Source organism: Penicillium roqueforti (genome assembly GCF_015533775.1).
Source record: "Penicillium roqueforti strain LCP96 04111 chromosome Unknown scaffold_02, whole genome shotgun sequence".
Taxonomy (NCBI): domain Eukaryota; kingdom Fungi; phylum Ascomycota; class Eurotiomycetes; order Eurotiales; family Aspergillaceae; genus Penicillium; species Penicillium roqueforti.
The window spans coordinates 1,058,746-1,081,033 of record NW_024067566.1 but is presented as its reverse complement, the minus strand read 5'-3'; the positions used below and the strand labels follow the sequence as shown (position 1 = coordinate 1,081,033).

Genomic DNA, 22,288 nt, shown 5'->3' with positions numbered 1-22,288 from the left:
CGGTGCAGCCTTCTTGATGATCCGCCAAGCTATTCCAAGGGCGAAGCATACATTCTGTCTTTTTAGCATTATTGCATTCAATATATCAGAACTGCCGCCGGCGCAATGTCACGTCCAATCACATCACCACACGCTCAGAAGTATCAGGTCAAGTTTGGCACATCCAGAGAGCGAGAATTCTATAAGTAATATACCACCTTTGTTTGTAAACGCAACATTGTACTCATACATCGGTCTTGTGATCTATATAACACTCGACCGAAGACCCTGTAGGCTAACCATACACCTTGTTTCCTAGGTATTTACCGCCCTACCATCTCAAACCACACGCCCTCCAACACGTCGGGCCTGCTACACTATCAAAAGAACATGTTGCTCGATCCTCAGATGACCCTGTCCTGACGGCATTCGCCCAATTGGGCACCTTGCGACTAGATGCGCAGCGTGCGTTGATCTCGCTTTTCGGCCGAAACGAGCAACACGTTCTCACCGAAGCCACTCGAACCCTGAGCTTGCAGAATGATGGCGAGCATAATGCGCGAGACGAGCTTTGGGTCGGGTGTTGTACTATGTCTTATGACCGCAGCCTGTGTAAATCGGTTATGCATTCTACGCCAAATCCGTCAAATGCCAGGGACGGAGTCTTGGTTGTGCCCGATCTTACCAAAGATAATGCATTCAAGGATCATCCAGATGTGACTTCATTTCCAAACATTCGGTTCCTCGCATCGAGTCCTATCATCAGTCCGAAAGGTGTGGTGATTGGAGCCTATACGATCTTAGACGATCAACCTCACGAGCCCGAGCCCCTGGGCGGTGAGACACTCCAATTCCTGGTCGATATCGCAGCTACCGTCATGGACTATCTGGGAACTAGTCACTCCAAAGCCCAACGTTTCCGCAGTGAGCGCATGATGGTTGGCCTTGGAAGTTTTTTGGAGGGAAAGGGTAGTCTGCGCAAGTCATGGGTTCTCGACGCTGACGCCTCTCACCCCATGTTTGATGGAATGGACCATGCAGAAGGGCATGTCAATCGTGAACAGCAAGAAAAGCAGGTCTTGAATGATGTCACTCAGACCGTGGCTCAGAATGGCATGCCAAGCCACCTGTCTTCCCGTCCATACAATCTTCATTTCCCTAGAAAAAAGACCCCGCAAGGGTATAGGGAGAAATATCATTCATTCAACTCGACTACCAAGAGAGATGACAAGGCTCTACCAAAACTCGAAGAAACTTCCCAAGCGGCTATGACAACTGGCAGTGATCAAAGCCAGACATCACTGAAGGATGATTATACTGCTAAAGTGAATGAAACATTTGGACGTGCAGCCAATCTCGTCCGCGAGAGTATCGAAGTTGAGGCAGTTGTCTTTTTCAACGCCAATTTCCGCTCCCAGGAAGCTTTAGTGGACAATGCAGAGTCTGATACTGAAGGCAGTGGGTTTGAGAGCTGTTCTTCGGGTGATGAGGCCACATTCCGAAGCTCCCCGCAACCTTCATTCGAAGATCAGATCTTTTCTGATCCAGAACAAGCGGAAAACTCAGGCAAAACTACTTTGAACCCGTGCGAAATACTCGGATTTGCCAATTCGGATGTCTCTAGCATCAATGGTCAGTCGTTGGACGATAACAAAATCGCATTGTCGGAGTCATTCCTCGGGGGCCTTTTGCACCGATATCCCCAAGGGAAGATCTTCAATTTTAGTGAAGATGGGACAATATCGTCTGATGATACCAGTGATGGAGTGGTCAACCGATTTTTGCGACGTCTCGGGGGCAATAGGTACAAAAGAACACGAAAGTCACTCGTGCGCCAGGATGCCCAGAGCTTGCTTCGAATTGCCCCAGAATCCCGAAGCATCATATTCTCACCTTTATGGGATTCGCACAAGGATAGATGGTACTCGGGGGCTCTGGCGTGGACAAAAGAACACCACCGTGTCTTCACTTCGAATGATGAGCTAGCATTCCTCTTGACATTTGGAACTAGCGTCATGGCGGAGGTGCATCGACTCGGCGCTCATTTCGCCGATCGAGCAACATCAGACTTGCTCTCCGGACTGAGTCATGAACTTCGGTCGCCTCTGCATGGGATTTTCGGAACGGCAGAACTATTAAATGACACCGCCATGGACGCGCTACAACGAGGATTTGTTCATACAATCTCCTCTTGTGCATACACACTACTAGGCTCCATCAATCAACTCCTCGAGCATGCTAGTATCAATGATGTTCGACCAAACTCTGTCGCCAAACTCCCCGGTGGTCGTTTTCCTAAAATTTCTGTCAACCCGAAAATTACCGCAGCCCGCCCTCCTTTGCATTCAACAAATGATGTCGACACCTGTGTCGAACTTGATGCTATCTTAGAAGACGCAGTTGAAACGGTCTTCGCTGGTTATTCCTTCTTCAGCTGTTCAAGATCTCCCCTTCGGGGTATTGCCGGCGCTTCTATCTTCGGTAGCAAACATTCCGATACACGGGGTGGAGTCCAGGTGATCTTGGATATTGACCGCACCCACAGTTGGAAATTTTTGACACAAGCTGGGGCCTGGAATGTTATCCTCACCAACATCTTCGGGAATGCCTTGAAATTCACTCACAAGGGGTATATCTACATCTCCATGAAGGCCTCTCCAGTGAATTTTGGAAAAAGCGGCGACGCCACAAGCTCAACAGTCACCGTGACTGTCAAGGACACTGGATCTGGGATTGACCCGGAATTTTTGAAAAATGGACTATTCACTGCTTTCTCACAGGAAGATAGCATGACAACCGGCAATGGTCTTGGATTAAGCATCACACAACGATTACTCGCATCCCTTGGCGGTGACATCCAGGTCAACTCCAAGAAGAATGTTGGCACTGAAGTCGTGGCAACTGTGATTCTTAATCAAGCGTCTGCTTTGGACAATCTTGACAAGTTGAACAATCAGTCTCTCATCACCACAGCGAAATCTCTTGCATGCGGGAAGACCATTGGAATATTAGGCTTCGGGACTTCTGAATTAGACACAGCTCTATGCACATCGTTACAAAGGCTGTGTGCAGATTGCTTCTCCATGGAAGTTCTTTTAGTTGGGGCTTCACAAACACAATTCGCCCACTGTGACTTATACATATCTTCTCACGAATATCTGGATATAGGGAATCAGGAGATCAGGGCTATTGCACCTAGTCCAGGTGTTAAAATCCCTTCGCCGGTCATCGTAATATGCCCGTCCCCGAGGGTCGCGCACTCGATGTCAGTCGGAGCTCGAAATCGTGGCGATACAAATGTGCTCGAGTTCATTAGCCAGCCATGCGGTCCGCGCAAGTTGGCAAAAGCATTACAATCGTGTATCAACCGCCAGCAGGTGCGGTTTGATTCTCTCCGAGGCGAAGAATGCAGACCGGGTGGCTCAGGGAGCTTCGGAGCCGACATCAGCACCGATGAGCCTGAGATGGACTCGCTTCTTAGCCCGTCGTCAAACGGTCATGGTAGTGACCAATCCACGACCCAAGTGATAGCAGATCCAAAAACACATACCCGGGCCAACACAGCAAAGCTCGAATCTTTGAGACTCTGTCGGGAGAATGTTGACGACTATCTTTTTCCATCCGAAGAAGTCGCCACCACGAGCCACGATACACCCATCAAAAAAGAAAATAGCCCCATATCAACCACTCCAACAACCGTTCTTCTTGTGGATGATAATGAGATCAATCTCAGAATTCTTATTGCCTTCATGAAGAAGCTGAATTGCGATTATGTCATTGCGCAAAACGGAGAAGAAGCCCTCGAGGTTTTCAAGGCGAATTCCTCTGCCGTTGGAATGATTTTTATGGGTAGGCCTTTTAAACATTAACGCGGGCATTGTCAATCTAATAATCTTCACAGATATCTCCATGCCAGTCATGGATGGCCTGGAATCTACTAGGCGAATCCGGGAGTATGAGAAAACACTGGAAACCAAACCCCGTGTCACGATTGCTGCCTTGACTGGCGTTGCACAAGCCGACACGCAACGCGACGCGACTGGGTCTGGTATGGATTTGTTCCTCACCAAACCCATACGGATGAATAGTCTAGTGCCAATTATTAAAGGCATAATGCCCCCGACCCATGCACTGTGGCAAGAGCAGTAAGTAATCAAGGATTCAACATCAATCAACATTTTGGATATTTGCGCTCTTGTATGTAAGAACAGCATCTATATATTTAACTAGGGCCAATGGTTCATTCACAAACTGCACCCTGTCGTGAGCGCAATATCGGTATGCGTAAGTTCAATGATACGTTCTCTTTTAAGACCAGAGGCACTAGGGAGATAAACCTTCCCCTCTACAGAGAATCCATGTGAGGCAGCTGCCATGTACCTATAACCACCTGTGTCTTGAACAAGGACACCCGACGAAGTACCAAACTCTTGTCCCTGGTTGTTTGTTGCCGAATTCAAAACCACCCTTGGCCTGAGGACCTTGTACTGCCCATCATCAATAGTAGCCGGGGTATCTTGCTTCAAACGCTGAATTGAGAATCGGATGGGTCTCTCCATTCCTGATTCAAAGAGGCGAAAGCAGTTAATTAGACCTTTTTGCGAGACATTTTTACAAGTCAGGACATTTCGCGATATCCTGAAATATATATGAAAGATTGTCTGACTCGGGGGAGTGGCCTACTTATATAGTTCCCCAAGTAGGTCCGCGGGAACTAGGTAGTCAACTAACGAAGAAGGATATCAAGACGGAAGAACGACCAGCAAAGAAGAGCAGGAAGACGCAAAAGAAGGTTAGAGGACGAATGCGGGACCAAACCATTCATCTGTCTCGACATCTGTCTCAACATCCATCTCAGGGTCATAGTCGAAGATCAGGTCAGACTCCCATGATTCTTCTTGTGTCCGGCGAGACGTGTGTTCAGAGGCGGCAGGTGATATCGAAGCTGCTTTCTCCATCAGGTAGACTAGCAGACCAAGCACTTGTTCGAACCCATTTCCAACGACACCGACCATTTTGAATGACCACTGGTAAACATTAAAATCAGGGTTACTGACACGATTTAGATACACTTACCCGAGACTCATTGTCGAGCTTCATGAACGTGAAAGTAATGGTATCGGTGGAAATTCCGTAGACAGTGGTGTCTGCCTTGCCAAGTTCTTTGCGCTGCTTGTGGACGCACCCTTTTGACAGGTCAGCCCAAGAGTGCATTATGCCGACGATACCATGATGTACTTACCCATATATGCCAGCGCCTGCGGAATCCCTACGGTACCACTGGCCAGTTTCTTGGCCTCCATGATGACAACGTTTAAGTCGATGTCTTCCTCCTCTCCGTACCAAATGCCGTAGTCTGGCCGCCCCGACAGTACCCATGTCTTCCCCTTCCATTTCACAGGGCTATACGCCCATATCCGTTCCATCTATATGTTAATGGGTCGAGCGGATTTGCTCAAAAGACGACAATACTAGATCGTGAGCACAGACAAGGAGGAGGTTTAGCTTGCAGCGGATGAGGGCTTCATCGCGACTGGTGCCATGAGCGCGGTCGAATTTTTCCAGCCAAAGTTCTAGTGGAGGTTAGCTGATTTCTTTGTACTATCCAGGCTAACATACTGAGATCTGGCGGGATGGGGACAGGCGCAATAAAGTCGAACTCATTATCCACAACCATGGTGAGACTAAGGATCTTCTGGAAATCTTGCAGGGTCAACGAGTCTACTACGAGCGGCATAGGATTGTCCAGGATTGTTTCCAAGTCTTTGATGTCAATCTTGTGTTCAATAAGGCGACGAACTATATGCTTCAAGGCGGAAATAGTAGACATTGCGTAAATGTAGGGAATGCAGGATGTCTTTTGATGAAGTGGGAAAGCGAAATAAATACGGCAAGCTCGGGTTTTTTACTGAGAACAATAGACCTAGCTTGTAGACCGCGTCCTTTTCTAGACATATTCAAAGTGCCTAAGGTAAGTAACTAGTACGCGAAGGGTTACGGAGTATAGTTAGTGGACCCCCTTTGGCTAATGCGACCCCCAACCCACCGTCTGATTTTTCGGGATTCAGATTACCGCCCTCCACACCGCCTTGGTGTTGAACTCAGCAAGACGGTAGATACCTACAATTTGTATAGAGACCGTTAACAAAATTTAGTCACTTTTATCATATAGACCATCCTTGAGCAACTAATTCAAGAACTGCTCTATTAAGTCTGGCAGAAATAATTGATGCCTTCTGTGTAAGGCGGAATCAAGCAGAATCAGGCGGAGGGGTCTCCCTATAGTTAACTAGATTAGGCCTAGTTCGTATTCATTCTCTGCCAAATCTCACCGATCACCTTGTTACGATTTTGTCCATGCGAAAAGACCCCTCACGTGATACATACTCGAGGCTTCTGATTTAATTGCTTTGATTTGCTTCGCTCCGCAATTGCTAGAATACTGTACAGGTCCTGGACTGCCGAATCGGGTCAAGACGACGGTGGGGTCTAGGCAATTGTGGGTCATAGTACCCCGTCGTCAGCGAAACGCCCCAGACGGTACAATCGCCTGCCCTATCCCAGAAACCGACCTCGATACCTCCTCCCCCCATTCTCAGACATTATCTCCCAGGCTTCTACCAAGTGAGATGAATTTCACTTTTCTATCATGCTGATTTTAGACCTGAGGCTGATTTTAGACCTGAGTTGCTAACGCACAACAGGAACGGATTCACAAGTACGGGAAAGAGGTTTGGCTTGCAACGGAGAAGAAGAGAGTAAGTGGCTTCCTTTTTCCCGTGCTTACTGCTAAGGGCTCCGACTTATTCATATATATTGGTACTTTGTCCTATACATATGACGATCCAAACCATTCCCGCTGGCTATCGGCATGACCTTAGCCTCATTATGGACGATGATTCACCTCAACTTATCAGCCCGCCTGGCTATCCCGCTGTGTCGGAATAGGCGTTATACTCCGCTGCTCTCGCTGGGTCTGATGTCTACCTAATTCGAATGAATACAGTCGTTAAGAGGTAGCTTCTTCTTGAAGAACCCGTTGACCCTAATGTGATTAGAAACGCAACGGTTATAGGTACCCAGTACCTATGTGACCGCACTACGTATTCACAGAGTACGTCACTTTTATGGAAAACGAAGGAACTGTTCAGTCCTGCAGATGGGTTGTCAGGATCTGTCCTCTGTCTTGGACGGCCGACAGATGAGTCGAGCTGGGCGGTTGTATTCCAGAATTTCCAAGTGATCTGTACCAAGCTCGTCGATCCCAAATCCGATATATCTCAATAAGCAATTGTTAAAGGGGGATTTTTACTCCCTGAATCGATAAGGTCTCCCCAGATTGTCATAAGAAATGACGAGCACCGGGGGAAGGATTCCGATATCCGCGCCGCAGAACAGAACGCGCAGGTTTAGACCGTCGGGTATTCTCGGCCCTTTGCCGAAATTTGCTCTGGGTTTGGTCTGCTTAACGATTGTCCAGAAATTCTTACTCTTTACTGTCGTTATAAACTGCGCCAGTGATAAAATATTTGCGAGAATGCAAGTTCAAGAGTGGGAAGCAGCCTTATTATATAGCTGCTAACCACTTTGCAAACGTTGTAAATCTCGAACGTCTCGTTTAGAAAGGTTCAATTCATATATTGCTTTAGTAAGTCCAAATGTCAGCGACCCCAAACGCCAAGGCACAATAATTATCCCAATAAAAATTCTATACATTTAACTCCCGTACAGACGCAATAGGCAAGGTCTCTCCCTTCTCTTTCGAAGTCCACGCCGCACTCTTACCCCATGAACGGGAGAATCTCTCAAGCGCAGCTGTAAGTGCACCCATCTTCGGCTCTATATGCTTCGACCACTGCTGAACAACATAGAGTAAGAACATAAAAAATATAACCAGAATAAACCCAAGTCGGAATGGGCTCGGCGTTGGAATATAAGACTCCGGATCTGGTGTTCCATCTGCCCTTAAAGCCGGCTCAAAGCCAATTGCCATGGGAAGATACAGCAGGTAAACCAGAACAGATCGCATTAACGGTCCGTGGATAAGATATAGCGGGAAGCTGATCGACCCAAGCCACATCAGCACGGGATGGGAGAGCATCCGGCGCATGGAGGAAGAAAGCATCACGCCAAGACATATCATCTGCGCCCCAAGGCTGGCGTAGTAGCGGCTGACGTTGGCATCTTGTGGGAAGATGATTTCGGCAAGCGATGCAAGCTGGGAAGACCATCTGGTTTGATCGGCGTATTGATCTGGGTACGAGCAGATGTACAGGCCTAGGGTGACTAGCCCGTAGGGTAGTAATTTGAAGAGCAGACGTGGCCGGAGGGCCATCAGGTTGTATAATGATAGTTCCGCTAGTATCATGCCAGCGAAAATATTTGTACCAACAGTACCTGTAAGAAATGATTAGCGGGGTATTCAGTACCGCGATATTATTCCCAAACATACCATCCAGAGTTGCCCAACTATAGGTGTATAGGACCATTTGCGCACAGAGGCGGAACAGTGGTGTAGTGTTTACCAGAGCCAACAGGGTCATGAATACATATAGGGAGCCACGGAAAAGGGGTAGTAGTGCCCATTGGGGTTGGTCGTAGGCATTTTCTCCGTACATCCAAGTCCCCACTATCTCTCGCATCAGATCCACGACGGCAGTTTTCAAAGATGGACTTTGTTGGGGGCTTGTCGCTCTGAGCCAGTATGCATCTACCCTTCTACCCAATTGGTAGACACCAAACTGACACAACAGCCAAGCTAGAATTGTCATCAGAGCAGCGGGGAAGACCAGTCTCCACTTGCGCCGGAAGGCGCCTGTCGAGAGTGTAGCAAGAGCATCGCTTGTAGCTCCCCGTCGAGCTAGCTGAAGCGGTTTTAAGGCATTCACGAACCCGAGTAGCACCATGAAGATAGCTACCCAAGCCTGGCCCTGTATGACTAGTCTAAAGAACGGCCGCTGAAACAAAATAGACTTTCCTGTTTCCGCGAAAGATGGCGGGATCAGATATGTCGCAAAGGATAGACAGGTATGGCTCGCGACCACAAAAACTGCGGCAATTCCTCGCAGACCCTATAAAAGCATGTTAGTCAATGACAGTTCCACAGTGGGGATTTTAATAATACTTACATCTGCCCAGCTACTCGGACGGATGTAAGACGCTGATTGCTTGTCGACAATAGCCATATTGGGCAAACGGGTTCATTGCTGGTACTGGTCAATAGTATAATGCAGCTGCAGCTCCCCTGGCACATATACATAAGTGCGGTTCGCAAATCATGCCTTCTTCCGGGGAGACATTGCGAGAAATAGACTCTTGAAATTAATACGGAAACGTCAATGTGAGCTCAATTTGAAATAGTTGACAGTTGACATCCGCTATCCGAAGACGGAAGGGTTCGAGCGGCCTAACATTCCACGGCCATACGCAGATGAATTAGGAGTTGTCAAAAGAGGAGTCGAAATATTAATTTGCGATATTTGATTGGTCTGGAATTCAGGGGCTAAGTACTCCGTAGGAAAATAGAACAAGAGTTCAGCTGACTCCGTATGCAGTTTTGTGTCTTTTTTGGTAGTTCTTAGGTCTATTTAGATACCTTCTCGGATCTTCCCCCCTTAATGGTGTTTGAGCTAAGAAATAAGAAGCATATAGCTGGCGTAAGGCGTCAAGTGCTGTATAAAATATACAACATGCGACTATTAAAGCCCAGAGTTCCTGATCGACACATGGATTTCTGACCTATCGAGTTTTATACAAAGATTCCAACAATGCGAATGTTGTAGAATAATCAAATACCATTCTAGAGTACATATCTAACGGTCAATCCACTCTATATCCTCCATACTTTGTGCTTTGTAGTCAATATGCCCCTTTGTCCATATTACGTCACCTGACCCTAAACCTGATCAAGGCTTTGTTGATTTTGTTTCAACTGCGCCTTTTCTCTCTTCTTTTATCCACAGTCCTCTGGCAGGCTGTGTCTCCCGAATTTGGCCTCTCACTTCGTGTCTTTCGTTTCTCCAAATTCCTCATTCATTCTCTAGCGCTTTCGCACTCCCTTTTGTTGAGAATCTCCCTTTTTCCGGTCCGAATGCTTTCTGGTTATCGATCGATAGCTCTCCTTCAGCGATAACAAATGTCCAGCGGGAACTGGGTGCGACATCGTGGCCATGGTCACAGGAAACGTAAACCCTCGCTATCCGCCTCCCTCGGCTGATTTCGACCTTCCCGGCCGGCGCAGAGTTCCTCACCCTCTTCAATTGGAGTCTTTAGTCGACCCACGCCCGCGAACCGCAAATCCCGCTCCGAGATCCTCACCTCACTCCCCCCGCTCTGCAATTCGCCATAGATCGCGTTCGCCTCAGCGGCGGCCTCACAATTATCATGACAACCCGTGGCCACTCACTCCGCCTCACTATGGCCCCTCTCACGGGACGAGGGGCGAATGGAAAACCCCTAGAACTGCCGGTCGCACTCGAGCTTACGCCACACCACCTGAAACCTATTCCCCGAACTGGCCCGAGCGAGATGACCTCGAACGGGCAGTGCATCGGAAAGCTATGCCAGCCCGAGGGGGTCTCCGTATATCCATGTCAACTTCTAGGTTGAATAATAGGCGCCCAAGGACGCAGGAATCTATGGAGCGCCGCTTTCAGGACATGAGCCCCCAGGAAATTTCCATGACAGGCTTCCCAACAAACGGGCCTACCGAAGAGAATCAGTCCCGACCAAGTGTCAATTCGGAAACCTGGCGCTCGAGCGCCGAACAAGCAAGCGGAACAGAGCGCAGCAGTGTCCTAACCAAGAGCAGCTCGATCACCGATCTTTCACCGGATACCCCTGATACGCCTTATGGAGACGACAATGGGATGAGTGTCGAAGACGCGATTTCCATGTATCTTGATGGCTTCAGCGACGTGACCGAAGAGCCTGGCTCGCCGAAATCCCACGCGGGGAGTAAAGCGCCATCAGCAACGCCCCCGCCGTCACGCGATTCGAACCTACATGAATTACAACCGCTAGAATATCCGTCGCTGAGCGACGTTCCTCCGGCATCCTCGATGCCACATTTTCCCAGTTCTCAAGATGCAAGGCCAGACTCATTGTTTTTGCCAAACATGGCTTATTCCGAACCCAACCCCATACCGCCCATACTTCCAGAATCGCCTCCAGAGTTCACACCATTAGAACCTGCACTCCCAGAACATCCACCTGAACCCGACCCGTCGGACCCTGTTCCGCCAGACTCTCCGCGCGATCTCACCCCCTCCGATATCGCTCCCTCCGATAGCACCCCCCCAACATCGCCGGCAGCTGATGTGCATCATACACACCAACGACAGCCCTCGACAAAAGTTTTTATTCCGGGATTAGTGCCGCCGCAACTTTGCTCTGGAGATGGCCCTCGAGACGGTTACGGATTTCGCAAAGCTACCCAATATGTGACCCTGGATGAATACGAGACCTGGAAAGGATCCTACTCCAGCCATGTGACGCAACGGAGAGCCAAATGGTGTGAATTGCTCAAGGAACATGGGCTTCCCATATCAGAGCCCACAATATTTCCGCCGCAGTCTTCGAAAGTCAAGCGATTTGTTCGCAAAGGAATTCCTCCAGAGTTCCGAGGTGCGGCTTGGTTCTATTACGCCGGCGGGTACGAGCATTTGAACCGGAACTTTGGCCAGTATGATGAACTCGTTGCGAAGGCCATGACCTCACCGAGTAACGACGACAAGGAGCACATCGAGCGTGATCTCCACCGCACATTCCCCGACAACCTCCATTTCAAACCGGAGGTGACCCAGGAAGCAGAACAGTCCGGGAGCAGCAATCCGAGTTATTCTAATGTCACTACAGAAACGCAGATGATTCAGTCTCTACGTCGGGTTCTGTATGCTTATGCGCTGCACAACCCGAAAATCGGATATACTCAATCTCTGAATTTCATCACCGGAATGCTCCTTCTCTTCCTCCCTGAGGAAAAAGCATTCTGGATGTTGCATATTATCGCCGCAGACTACTTGCCTGGAACCCATGAAATTAGTCTGGAAGGCGCGAACATTGACCTCTGGATTCTCATGGTCCTGCTCAGGGACACCATGCCGGGCATCTATTCCAAGATCGCTTCCATGGGTGGAACCCCGTCCGGACGGGGCAAAATGCCTCCATTGACAGTGAATTCTCGGCTGCCGGACATAACCCTGGGACTGACCAACTGGCTTATGTCGGTTTTCATCGGAAGTTTACCTCTTGAAACTACTCTCCGAGTTTGGGATGTCTTCTTCTATGAGGGCTCCAAGACCTTCTTCCGTGTGTCTTTGGCAATCTTTAAAGCATGCGAAAAGGACATACTCGCCGTCACAGACCCCATGGAGGCATTCCAGATCGTCCAAACCATCCCCAAAAAACTGTTGGATGCCAACACGTTGATGGATGAATGTTTCGTACGTAAGCACCGCGTCGGACAAGGTCGTATCGAAGAACTCCGAGCTCAACGCCGTACGGCTGTCCGCCAAGAGAAGTTACGACGATCAGTAGCTTTTAGCAAAGGTCAGCTTCATTCTGGGACGGATGATTTCGCCGGCCGAAGCAACACACCAACCCCAGGCATCGAGCACCGGGTTGTCGGTTCCTGGCGTCACTTGAAACAACATGCATTTCGATAAGCGAATGGCCATCTCGGCGTCCATGTCTGTTGGGTGTCTTTCTTAGACAATGGCCTGTATTCATAATTGCGAAGTTGACGAGGTTTAGCGAGGGCAGTTATTTGCCTGCATTATAGGCGTCTTGGTTTCGAAAGGCGAAATGGGGGAATCGAGCATTTACGGCATTCATTTTCTTGCATATGTACAAAATTTCAAACACTTCTCAGTACGACGCTGTATAGCGCTCAAGGTCGTATGCCTGGATTTATTGCCTGGTATCTATACTATCATCCATTGAAATGACTTGAGTCGGTCTGGTCCCGGTCTGCTTGTCTAATATCAATTCTTTCTAATATATGTACCTTGGGGCTGGTAGCACTTTTTATGAAGTGTAATTTTCATTCAGATGCATGAATTATATCGGAAATGTGTAGGGGACTACAAGGACTTGAAGACGCAGACTAATTCCCATCTCCTCGGCTACTAGGTCTGAAGATGCTGATCTACTTGCTTCTGATAGAAAGGAAAAATCCGCAAGTGCGTGTTTGTATTCTTGAAAAAAATAAACTAAAGGGTCAACCCGATGGGAGAATCCATCCGCTTACTCATAATTCCCCCCTGACGTGATCGGTCTTCGACTTCCTATGTTCCACAAGCAAAAAGGGCATTAGCTGTTTTGGTATACAATTACATCGCATTGCTGTGTCCGCCATGACTGAAAATAAGAAGAGCAGTGGTCTCGCCATTGGCTTAACTCATCAATTGTCCGAAGACCAAAAAGGTACCTTGAAGTTCAAAAAGAAAAGAAAAAAAGAACCCGATCACTCTCAATACATTCAGCAGAAGAGTCGTTCGAGGTCTTCTTTACAGCACCCTTCTCAAACTATTGTTGCTGACTTAGCATTTTAACGCTTCATTTCACTTTCCTTCTGACCGTAGAGACAGTCTGGAAAGCTGCTGGCCTACCGTGAATGAGCAGAGCCGTGCTTATCGAACCGTTTCAGGTCCCGGAGGCAGGTTTGAAGTCTTTCAAGCTTCTGCATCGCTCTTGTCCTCTCCTCGACTACTTCCTTACCCTCGCTGGCGAGGCCTTGAACGTCGGTGTCTTGCATGTCGTAGACCGTGTCCGCCATGAAAAGAGTCGGTAATTTCTGGATCAGGCATGCTTCCACGACCAGAGCTCCAACGTTGTCGATCACGTTCTTCAGGGCAACCTAGGTATCCAAGAATTATTAACAACAGTCCTTGGCGGTTTGAGAGTATGCGTAGGCATATACTAAAATCACGAAAGGAGCGAGACGGATATATTATAGTCAGAGAGGAAAAGAAAAATAAAGTCACCTTGTAATATGCCTCCATGTAGTCGACGGCTTGCAAGCTGGCAACTCGCTCCATATCTTGCTCGGTGTATTGAGCCACGGACCTAGCCAGAGAACTATAATTAATCTTGCTGATATGACGGTTCTCCTTTCGAATAGCATCGGAGGTCCTTAAAGCTGCCTCGACTGATTTGAGATATCGCTGCTTTTGCACTTCCTGGACAGTAGTCGTCAAGTAATGATTGTAGGTGATAGGGTGCCCTGAGTAATGCGGATTGAGGATCTCGGTAACCTTCTCTTGGAGATTCTGCACCAGCATTTCCATCTTCGGGTTGATGATATCTCGACGTATGCGTTCCGTGGTCTTGCCGACAGAAACCTGCTCGAGGATGTCGTTGATGACTTGATGAACAGCTCGAATGATCCCAGCGATGCATCCACCGACTATATTCTTCCATGGCTGACATTGATCTCTGAACAACTCCGCAATAATCATGGGGTTCCAGGTGCCAGGCAGTTCACGACCGCGGTTGCGTCTCATCAGACTCTTGACTTCTTCCACGTAGTCAGATCGTGAGATCATACACAAATTCTCTTGTCTTTCTGGCTCGTCCGACTCATTATCATCTGATTCTTCATCGAAAATGACTCGCGCCTTGCCTTCTTTGCGCATCTGCCCCTCGAAGGAGGTCAAAGTAGTCTGGACAACGGCACGAAGACGCCTGTGGTAACTCTCATCAGAGCGGCTGTCTCCGAAGAACGAATAATACGAATATTCGCCGTTGACGGCAGCTTGCATGAGCATCGAAAAGTCTTGTCCAACCTTGCCAAGGTATCTTCTCTGATCAGACAAGGTGGCCCGCGAGGCCCCAAGCTTGTCAAGGATGGTATTGCAGCCAAGTATGCCTGATTCAACGTCGCACTGGATAGCAGAAAGATAGAGAATGATATGGTCAATGAGGACGTTACTTAGTCGTGGTCCCAAAGTTTTCGCACCAAGTTGATTTGACTCCAGTTCTGTCCAGACACCACTGGACAGGAATTCTTCCTCGGCTTTATCTCTCTCAGCAGAGCTGGCATCGCGCATGGCATAATCCCGATTCTTCAGAACATGCCACCCAAGTCCGAATCTCACGTCATTGTTCTTGGCTAGTTCCACATAGGCGCGCTCGCTGTCTGACCCAACATCCAGTGTGTCCGGCTTGGTTATCAGGCCCAAGGTGCGGTCGCCATGGGTATCCAGTTGTCGAGCAAGCTTGGTGACCGACTGTAAAGCGAAGTCGCTCTTAGCGGAGACCACAGCCATAATGATGCTTCTTGGGCGCTTCATATAGCCCATCACCAGCTCTTCCACCAATTCCGCGTCTTGGTCAGACTGTTCTTTGTTCCCAGCCCGGAACAGACCCGGCAGGTCCACCAACGTCAGATGTGGTTGGGTCGGGCCGCACAGCTCGATGCGAAGGATGTCGGTGCTGAAGCCCTTGTTCGCGCCATCCAGCCCCATCACACTTTCGGCAGTATTCACCACCATTCCAAGATTGAGAGGCTCTTCGAGGTGGAATTTTTGGGAGCGGAGTCGCACCTGTTCCGCTTCAGGGCGAGTCGGGTCCGGAATGAGAGAGACGTCGATGCTTGTCCGGTCTCCCCGTCGAAGGACCAGCTCGGTAGCAAACCGGGTACACAGATTGTCCTTCGTCGGAAAGGACATGCCTGAGATGGCCTCGAGTACTGAGCTCTTCCCGGAAGACTGATCGCCGCAAACGATGATCTCTGGAAGGTCGACCCAACGGGTAATCCCTTGCAATCTGAGTTTGTCGATAATATCAAGTAGGTCGCGATGGTCACTGGACTGGAGATTTTTGGTTGCCATTGTGATGATTGTGTTGTCAGGTTGAAAAGGAAACGAGAGCTGTTGGTTATCGAGGTGAGAGATTGCTGTGACCGTTGTTTTATATGTCCTTCACCAAGTTAAAACCAGCGGATCCTAGAGTCATGCACCTCAGCAGGAGTCGCAGGCTTCGCCGCCTAGGGTACAACTGTGGCAGGGATAGTTGCCGCCCAAACCAACATAGCATTTCAATGAAAGGAAGCGGGGTTAGGCAGCGGTGCATCAGTATTTGCGCTTGTAGCAAACAATATCAGTCGCTAGAATAATATCTTGGTCATCCAACTTTACAATCTGCCAAACCCACCAAGATATCCATACCTTCATTTTCCGTATGGCTGCGAAAAAGAAGAAATATAAGGCTTCACCATCATCCACAATGAGTGATCTAGACCCTTCGGTATATAGAGACCAGGAGATTATTCTTGGCCTTATTGCTAGGTGAGAAATCACCAATTCAGGATGACATTCGGTTCGATGAACTAACGCTAAAGTAGCCTCCACCTCAACTCGGACTATAGCGATTTGACTATCATTTGCAAGGATGCGGTCTTCTCGGCTCATAAGCTCCTCGTCTGCTCTAGATCAGAGTATTTTCGTCGGGCTTGTTCTAGCGGGTTCAAGGTAGTAAAAGTTAATCCTGTGGACGATTCTTCGTACCACAACTGACAAGCGGTGATGACTTTTAGGAAACCTACAACCCGATTGATCTGGACGAACAAGACCCGATCCTAATCGAGAAGATGCTGGAATTCCTATACACGGGAAACTACACCTTCCGATCCCGCACGCCTAAATCCCCAGAGACTGTTGACGATGAAGCTCACGCAGACGAGCCAATGATAGAGTCTCCCCTGCCAACGGAACTGGCCATGGATGAATCAGCTCCAAATGACGAAACCCTATCCGAGCAACGGGACACCGTAGAGCTTGTGGCCGATACATTGGCTGAGTGTCATCCATGTTACTTCCATGTGCGCATGTATGGCGTGGCGGATTACTTCATGATCGGCGATCTGAAAAGCAAAGCGGAGGGACACTTTCGTGCATCATTCATGGATTGTCTCGAAAGAGACTCCTTTGCAGAAATGATCCAAGAACTTTATTCGACACAAGCCAACTACCAGAAGCTGAGGCAATTGGCGATTCAAATGATAGTTGCCAACCTACCGCGTCTTCGAACAGGGCGCACTCCTGTGATTGATGCCGAACTCATGAAGTCGGTGCCCGATTTTACATACGATTTATGTCAAGCGACTCTAGACAATTATGTGCCACACATTAGGGAAGAATACTACTACTAGGTTCGTGTGAGGTTTGATCCCTGGATTCTCTCAAGGACAACTGGAAATCTGCCAAATTCGTGATGGTAGAGCTTCAGAATATGATGACAGCAAGCTAGCCATAGAATTGAAGCTTTCGTATGAATGATATCCAAGTAAACATTCGAGAGCATGCTATAGATTCATTTCCCTAGCTGCTAAGGCTGTTTAGTTGTTTATTGAAACCAACCTTCACACAGTAATTCTTTTGCTGTTGGACAAATGGATTTGCAAAATCTATTCTGTTTCAAAGCTCTCACCTCGCCCCGCCCCTTCCTCCTTTTTTTCTTCTTCTAACAAGCCAAGAAGTAGGTCATCATCTTTCTATTTCTTTGAAGCCTTGCTCTTCCATGCTTCCCACTCCTCATCTTTAAATTTGAAGGCCCGCTGGAGTCCTGCGAAAATATGTGAAAGTGTCTATCTAGAAAAGAGCTCTCAGGACCAAGAGCGAAGAAAAGTCTTTGAGCCTTCCTGCCCTCGACGACACAGACGGCAAGATCCTCGCGGCCCTTTTCGCGAAAGATAGCAGCTAGCTGCAATTCGTCCGCGGGTAGCTCATGAGAGCCGGTGTAGAACTTAGCTGCCAGCCACATCATAGACGGGAACAGAATGCCTCCGCCTTGGAGACAGTTTGCGTCCATTCCTAGTCGATGATACCCACAATATTGTAACATTCCTTAACTAGAATATGGTCGCCCTTATCATCCGGGTGCTTAAGAAAGAATTGGTCGCCTAGTGGGACGTCAAAGAGAGTGCCAACAATATCAGTCTATTCGAAGGCATAGCTCGTCTATGTGAGGAGCCTCTGTAGCTGTATATTGAGCAGAGTATGATTCCCAGTTTTCCTATTAGATGAGCATGAGCATTTGTATTATGGCTATACCACAAACCTCTGGCTTTGGGCATTTGTGCCACGGCTCTCGGCGGTGCGTGCGACAGAAGTGCCTATCGCATAGCAAGCAATCTCCTGCTCTCTGCGCAGCTGGTTTCTTACAACTTTCCCATTCGCATGACCAGTGAGGCATTGTGGAAAAGTTGGTCTATGGAGGTGCCCTACTAGAGAGCTCGAGAGTAGCAATGAATGAATCTTGTGATCAAGAAAATGACAGCCAGTCCGCGTTTTGTTGATGTCAAATATACTCGTTGAATTGTTCACACTGCCAATGTTGCCAGGGCTGCATCAAAGGTGATTACCCAATCCACCTTGTTTTCCAAGGTTAACGCGAGCATATGTTAAGGGGCAATATCAAGTCGCTTCAAATTCCTGCTGGCGTAACGAAGTCCTATGCCAAGCAGGCAACCGACTTGGCATTTCTCAAGTTTTAGGCAATCCAGTTACCAATTGGTAGATGTCCTTAGTTAATTAACCACTACTCCTTATAGGGCTGTAATAACAGGACATGACAGAAACAAAGCTGGGCAAACTATAATTCTCGTTGTACCTCTGTTGTAGGTCCTGCTCTCCAATTTCCGGATGTCCAAATTACATTGTGGATTTCTCACGAGCCATGGAAACTCTTCAGATGAAATCAAAGCTCCGTCAAATCAAACTATGACGAGGCGATCGGAAATCTTCAACGATCTAAGAAAAGGGTCCACGGGTCGATTTAGCGCAGATCGGCGATCGCTAGGGCTGAGTTCGTTGCCAATCGAGGTTTGCGATTCTTTTCATGTCGTCACCAGTCAAATCCAGCCAAACCTAAAAAACCCTTGCTGCCCCTTTTGTTTCTTTTTCCTTCTTTCGTTTGTTTTCCCCCTTCTCCCAGTGTCGCAGATATGAGTGGACAGGCTGCTAGCTATTACAATAATGAGGGCTTCCCTCAGGGCCAACCTCAGTATCCGCCCAACTCTGGTTATGAACAGCAACATGGGAACTATCAACCGCCAAATAATGCGCCATACCAGCAACCAGCCTATCAGCAACCTCCATCTGAGCCCAAACCACCGCAGTACCACCAAAATGTCCCAGAGTCTGGATACACTTTTGACCAGGCGTTCAAGATCGAGAAGCCAAAGTGGAACGACCTGTGGGCAGGTCTTTTGGTGAGTGTGGCCGTGTCGAGTTGATAACCTCCTTTAGCTAACCTATTACACAGTTGATCGCAGTCTTCCTCGGGTATGCCGCCGTGTCCGGACTTACCATCCACAAGTATGCCACCAACAAAGGCTTCAACGGAGGTGGCATTTACGACTCGAGCAATGATTTCTCGCTGGACACCAACACCCTCGTCTTGTTTATCTTCGTCCTTGTCGTCGCCCTAGTCTTCTCTTGGCTCTATTTCATGGGCGCAAGATACTTCACCAAGACCTTCATCTGGGCGACCGGCATTCTCAACATTGTCTTCGCCTTGGCAACAGGAATCTATTACATCGCGCGCAAGCAATATGGAGGTGGTATCGTGTTCCTCATCTTCGGCGTCTTCGCAATCGTCTGTTTCATTAGCTGGATCCCGCGAATCCCATTCACTGCCTTTATGCTGCAGACCGCCATGGACGTGGCCCGAGGGTACGGGCACATCTTCGTAGTCAGCGCGCTGGGCGGAATCGTAACGGTCGCTTTCGCCGCCTGGTTCTCCGTCACGATGGTCTCGATCTACGTCGCCTACGAGCCCGATTCCACTGGCAACAACCCATCCTGCACGAACGGCGGCTGCAGCAGAGCAAAAGTCATCGGCCTCGTCGTCTACGTGACCTTCGCCATGTACTGGGTCAGTGAGTGGATCAAGAACACGGTGCACACCACCGTCGCCGGTGTCTACGGTTCGTGGTATTTCTTCAGCAAGTCCGCCGGCGGCATGCCCAAGGGCTCCACCCGGGGCGCCTTCCGTCGCGCGACTACGTACTCCTTTGGCAGTATCAGTTTCGGCAGTCTGATCATCGCGTTCATCAACATGTTGCGGCAGGCGTGCTCGGTCGCGCAGCGACAAGAGGCTGGACAGGGTAACTTGGTCGGCAGTATTTTCGTTTGGATTTTGGGATCTATCATCTCGCTGTTGGACTGGCTCGTTACGCTTTTCAATCGCTACGCGTTCTGTCACATCGCATTGTACGGAAAGGCATATATCCCCGCAGCCAAGGATACTTGGTCTATGATGCGCGATCGAGGAATTGATGCTCTCGTGCAAGACTGCCTGATGGGTCCGGTGTTGACTATGGGTTCGACTTTCGTCGCCTATGTCTGTGCGCTGTTGTCCTATCTCTATCTGCAGTTCACCAACCCCGCGTACAACAGGGATGGTAACTTCACCGCGGTCATCATGGCTTTCGCTTTCTTGATTGGTCTTCAGGTCTGCCAGGTCTTCATGACTCCCATTGGTAGTGGCGTTGAGACCATCTTCGTGGCGATGGCTTGGGATCCTCAGGTCATGATTAATGACCACCCGGATATTTATTACAAGCTGGTGGAGATTTACCCTAGAGTCCAGCAGGCAGTCCACGCTTGAGCTCTCCAGACAAAGTTGCAGCAGGGGTCTTGGAGTTTTACTCTTACGTCTATAGGTGGAATGTCTATCCGCTTTTTCGCCATGTATGAATTATCAGCAAAAATCGGTGAACGTTAATCTAATTGAAGATAATATACGACTAATAACACTGCCAAAACACATTTCATGCATCATTACCAAGTCCGAACCCATCTGAACATCAATCTCAAAACCCCAAATATAAACTAACTGCTAACCAAGTCAAAAATAAACGAGAAGCACCCTTTCAAACAACCTACAATGCAACAACAACAGCCATAGCAGCCGCAACCCCAAGCACCGCAACACCACCATGCACGGAAGCGCCCGCCGCAGCCGCCCCCTTGAAAGGCGAGAAGCGAGTCGGATCAACACCAGAAGGCACAGCCGAAGACGTAGCTTGCGGACCAAAGATCACAGACGACGAAGCCGCACCACCCATCAAGCCATGCAGCCGACTAGCCGGCGTCGAAGATGCCTCCACCGCCATAGAAGCGGCACTGCTAGCGGGAACATCAACCGGAATCTGCGAGACATGCATCGGTCTTTCGGCAACCGGAGTGCTCTTGCAGCTGCAATCAGTGCGTGTCTCAGTCACGTAGACGACGTGCGGAACAGCAGCTTCGGCTTCGCGCTCAGGTGCGGGCGCAGGTGCGAAGGCCCGCTTCTTGTCGGCGAGCTGCATGGGTCTGCTTGCGTGTCGTGCGGGTGCGGCATCTGTTGTGTTGCTGCAGAGGGAGGTTGTGAGGGATGTTAGGTCGAGGCCGGCGCAGGCTGGGGCAGTGGATGTGGTTAGGGCTTTGATTAGGGATTTGTTGGCGCAGAAGCATTCTTGGGAGGTTTTGGTGCTGCAGGAGGTGAAGTTTGAGGTGTTGATGTTGCTGAAGGCGGCGCTCTGGGTGGGTTGTTAGGTTTGTTTGGGTACTTGGTTTATTGGGTTGGAGTTCTTACGGCGCACTTGAGGTAGTCTTCGGTTGATTGGGCTAGGGCGCCGGCGATGAGGACTGAGGCAGTGATGAAGGAACGCATTTTGGATATTGTGTGGTTTTTGGAGAAGTGGTTTGCGAGCTTGGAGGTAGTTGTACTAGGATGGGGAGTCTAGCATATAACGGAACGAAGCTATGGAGGGAACGGCTGGTTCGTGGAATACTCGGTGCTTTATTTACAATTGGATTCTCCTATCAGTTATTTCCCGAGGAAATAAATGCTTTGACATCACATCCATATCCCTTTATCCCTTAATCGCGGTGTTATGGCGTTTATGACGTCTAGGAATTCCGGGACGGTGCTTATCCTAAGAGTGAAGCTTCAGGTGGCATTTTCCAGCCCCACGTACGCTTGGTCTCCTGTTTATCGTTTGTATGTACTGGACTGATGGAAGAATCTACCAGTTGTCATCTCCCTGTGACGTTCCTGGCTTATCCCTAGGTCCTATACTCCGAAGAATGTTGGATTGAAGGATCAAGGGACAGTCTCATTTTTCTGTTTCATGGATCTTATTCAAGATGGCTGGTAACCGTTCAATTCAGAGGAAACCAAATTCTCTAAGTGTGATCGAAGTCGATACCACCTTAGTGCTATGATATGTAGTGCTTAGATGTAATATCCAAGGAGTCGAAATATGTCACCTCGAAGTATGGATCTGCCGGCGATAGGTATAGGCTATAGCTTAAGATGC

General features: G+C 48.8%; 8 protein-coding genes across 8 annotated transcripts; 4 read left to right on the top strand and 4 right to left on the bottom strand.

Annotated features, from left to right (window-relative positions):
• Positions 1 to 105: 105 nt before the first annotated feature.
• Positions 106 to 4,128, top strand: LCP9604111_1884 (uncharacterized protein; the record flags this gene model as incomplete). The annotated part of the gene is made up of 3 exons (XM_039069299.1): positions 106 to 185; positions 299 to 3,828; positions 3,881 to 4,128. The coding sequence occupies 3 exons, from the start codon at positions 106 to 108 to the stop codon at positions 4,126 to 4,128; spliced, it is 3,858 nt and encodes a 1,285-aa protein (XP_038932011.1).
• A 644-nt stretch (positions 4,129 to 4,772) lies between these two features.
• LCP9604111_1883 (uncharacterized protein) lies at positions 4,773 to 5,809 on the bottom strand (the record flags this gene model as incomplete). The annotated part of the gene is made up of 5 exons (XM_039069298.1): positions 4,773 to 5,006; positions 5,056 to 5,165; positions 5,222 to 5,405; positions 5,470 to 5,552; positions 5,599 to 5,809. The coding sequence occupies 5 exons, from the start codon at positions 5,807 to 5,809 to the stop codon at positions 4,773 to 4,775; spliced, it is 822 nt and encodes a 273-aa protein (XP_038932010.1).
• Positions 5,810 to 7,687: 1,878 nt separating this feature from the next.
• LCP9604111_1882 (acyltransferase family protein) lies at positions 7,688 to 9,164 on the bottom strand (the record flags this gene model as incomplete). The annotated part of the gene is made up of 3 exons (XM_039069297.1): positions 7,688 to 8,376; positions 8,432 to 9,050; positions 9,108 to 9,164. 3 exons carry the CDS (start codon positions 9,162 to 9,164, stop codon positions 7,688 to 7,690), a joined length of 1,365 nt encoding a protein of 454 aa, XP_038932009.1.
• Positions 9,165 to 10,148: 984 nt separating this feature from the next.
• On the top strand, positions 10,149 to 12,644 carry LCP9604111_1881 (putative GTPase activating protein (Gyp3); the record flags this gene model as incomplete). Its single annotated transcript, XM_039069296.1, has 1 exon — positions 10,149 to 12,644. One exon carries the CDS (start codon positions 10,149 to 10,151, stop codon positions 12,642 to 12,644), a length of 2,496 nt encoding a protein of 831 aa, XP_038932008.1.
• Positions 12,645 to 13,585: 941 nt separating this feature from the next.
• Positions 13,586 to 15,812, bottom strand: LCP9604111_1880 (dynamin family protein; the record flags this gene model as incomplete). Its single annotated transcript, XM_039069295.1, has 2 exons — positions 13,586 to 13,837; positions 13,965 to 15,812. 2 exons carry the CDS (start codon positions 15,810 to 15,812, stop codon positions 13,586 to 13,588), a joined length of 2,100 nt encoding a protein of 699 aa, XP_038932007.1.
• A 394-nt stretch (positions 15,813 to 16,206) lies between these two features.
• LCP9604111_1879 (uncharacterized protein) lies at positions 16,207 to 17,131 on the top strand (the record flags this gene model as incomplete). The annotated part of the gene is made up of 3 exons (XM_039069293.1): positions 16,207 to 16,268; positions 16,325 to 16,451; positions 16,517 to 17,131. 3 exons carry the CDS (start codon positions 16,207 to 16,209, stop codon positions 17,129 to 17,131), a joined length of 804 nt encoding a protein of 267 aa, XP_038932006.1.
• Positions 17,132 to 18,925: 1,794 nt separating this feature from the next.
• LCP9604111_1878 (choline transporter-like family protein) lies at positions 18,926 to 20,592 on the top strand (the record flags this gene model as incomplete). The annotated part of the gene is made up of 2 exons (XM_039069292.1): positions 18,926 to 19,192; positions 19,246 to 20,592. The coding sequence occupies 2 exons, from the start codon at positions 18,926 to 18,928 to the stop codon at positions 20,590 to 20,592; spliced, it is 1,614 nt and encodes a 537-aa protein (XP_038932005.1).
• A 274-nt stretch (positions 20,593 to 20,866) lies between these two features.
• LCP9604111_1877 (uncharacterized protein) lies at positions 20,867 to 21,639 on the bottom strand (the record flags this gene model as incomplete). Its single annotated transcript, XM_039069291.1, has 2 exons — positions 20,867 to 21,505; positions 21,562 to 21,639. 2 exons carry the CDS (start codon positions 21,637 to 21,639, stop codon positions 20,867 to 20,869), a joined length of 717 nt encoding a protein of 238 aa, XP_038932004.1.
• Between the last annotated feature and the right edge of the window lie 649 nt (positions 21,640 to 22,288).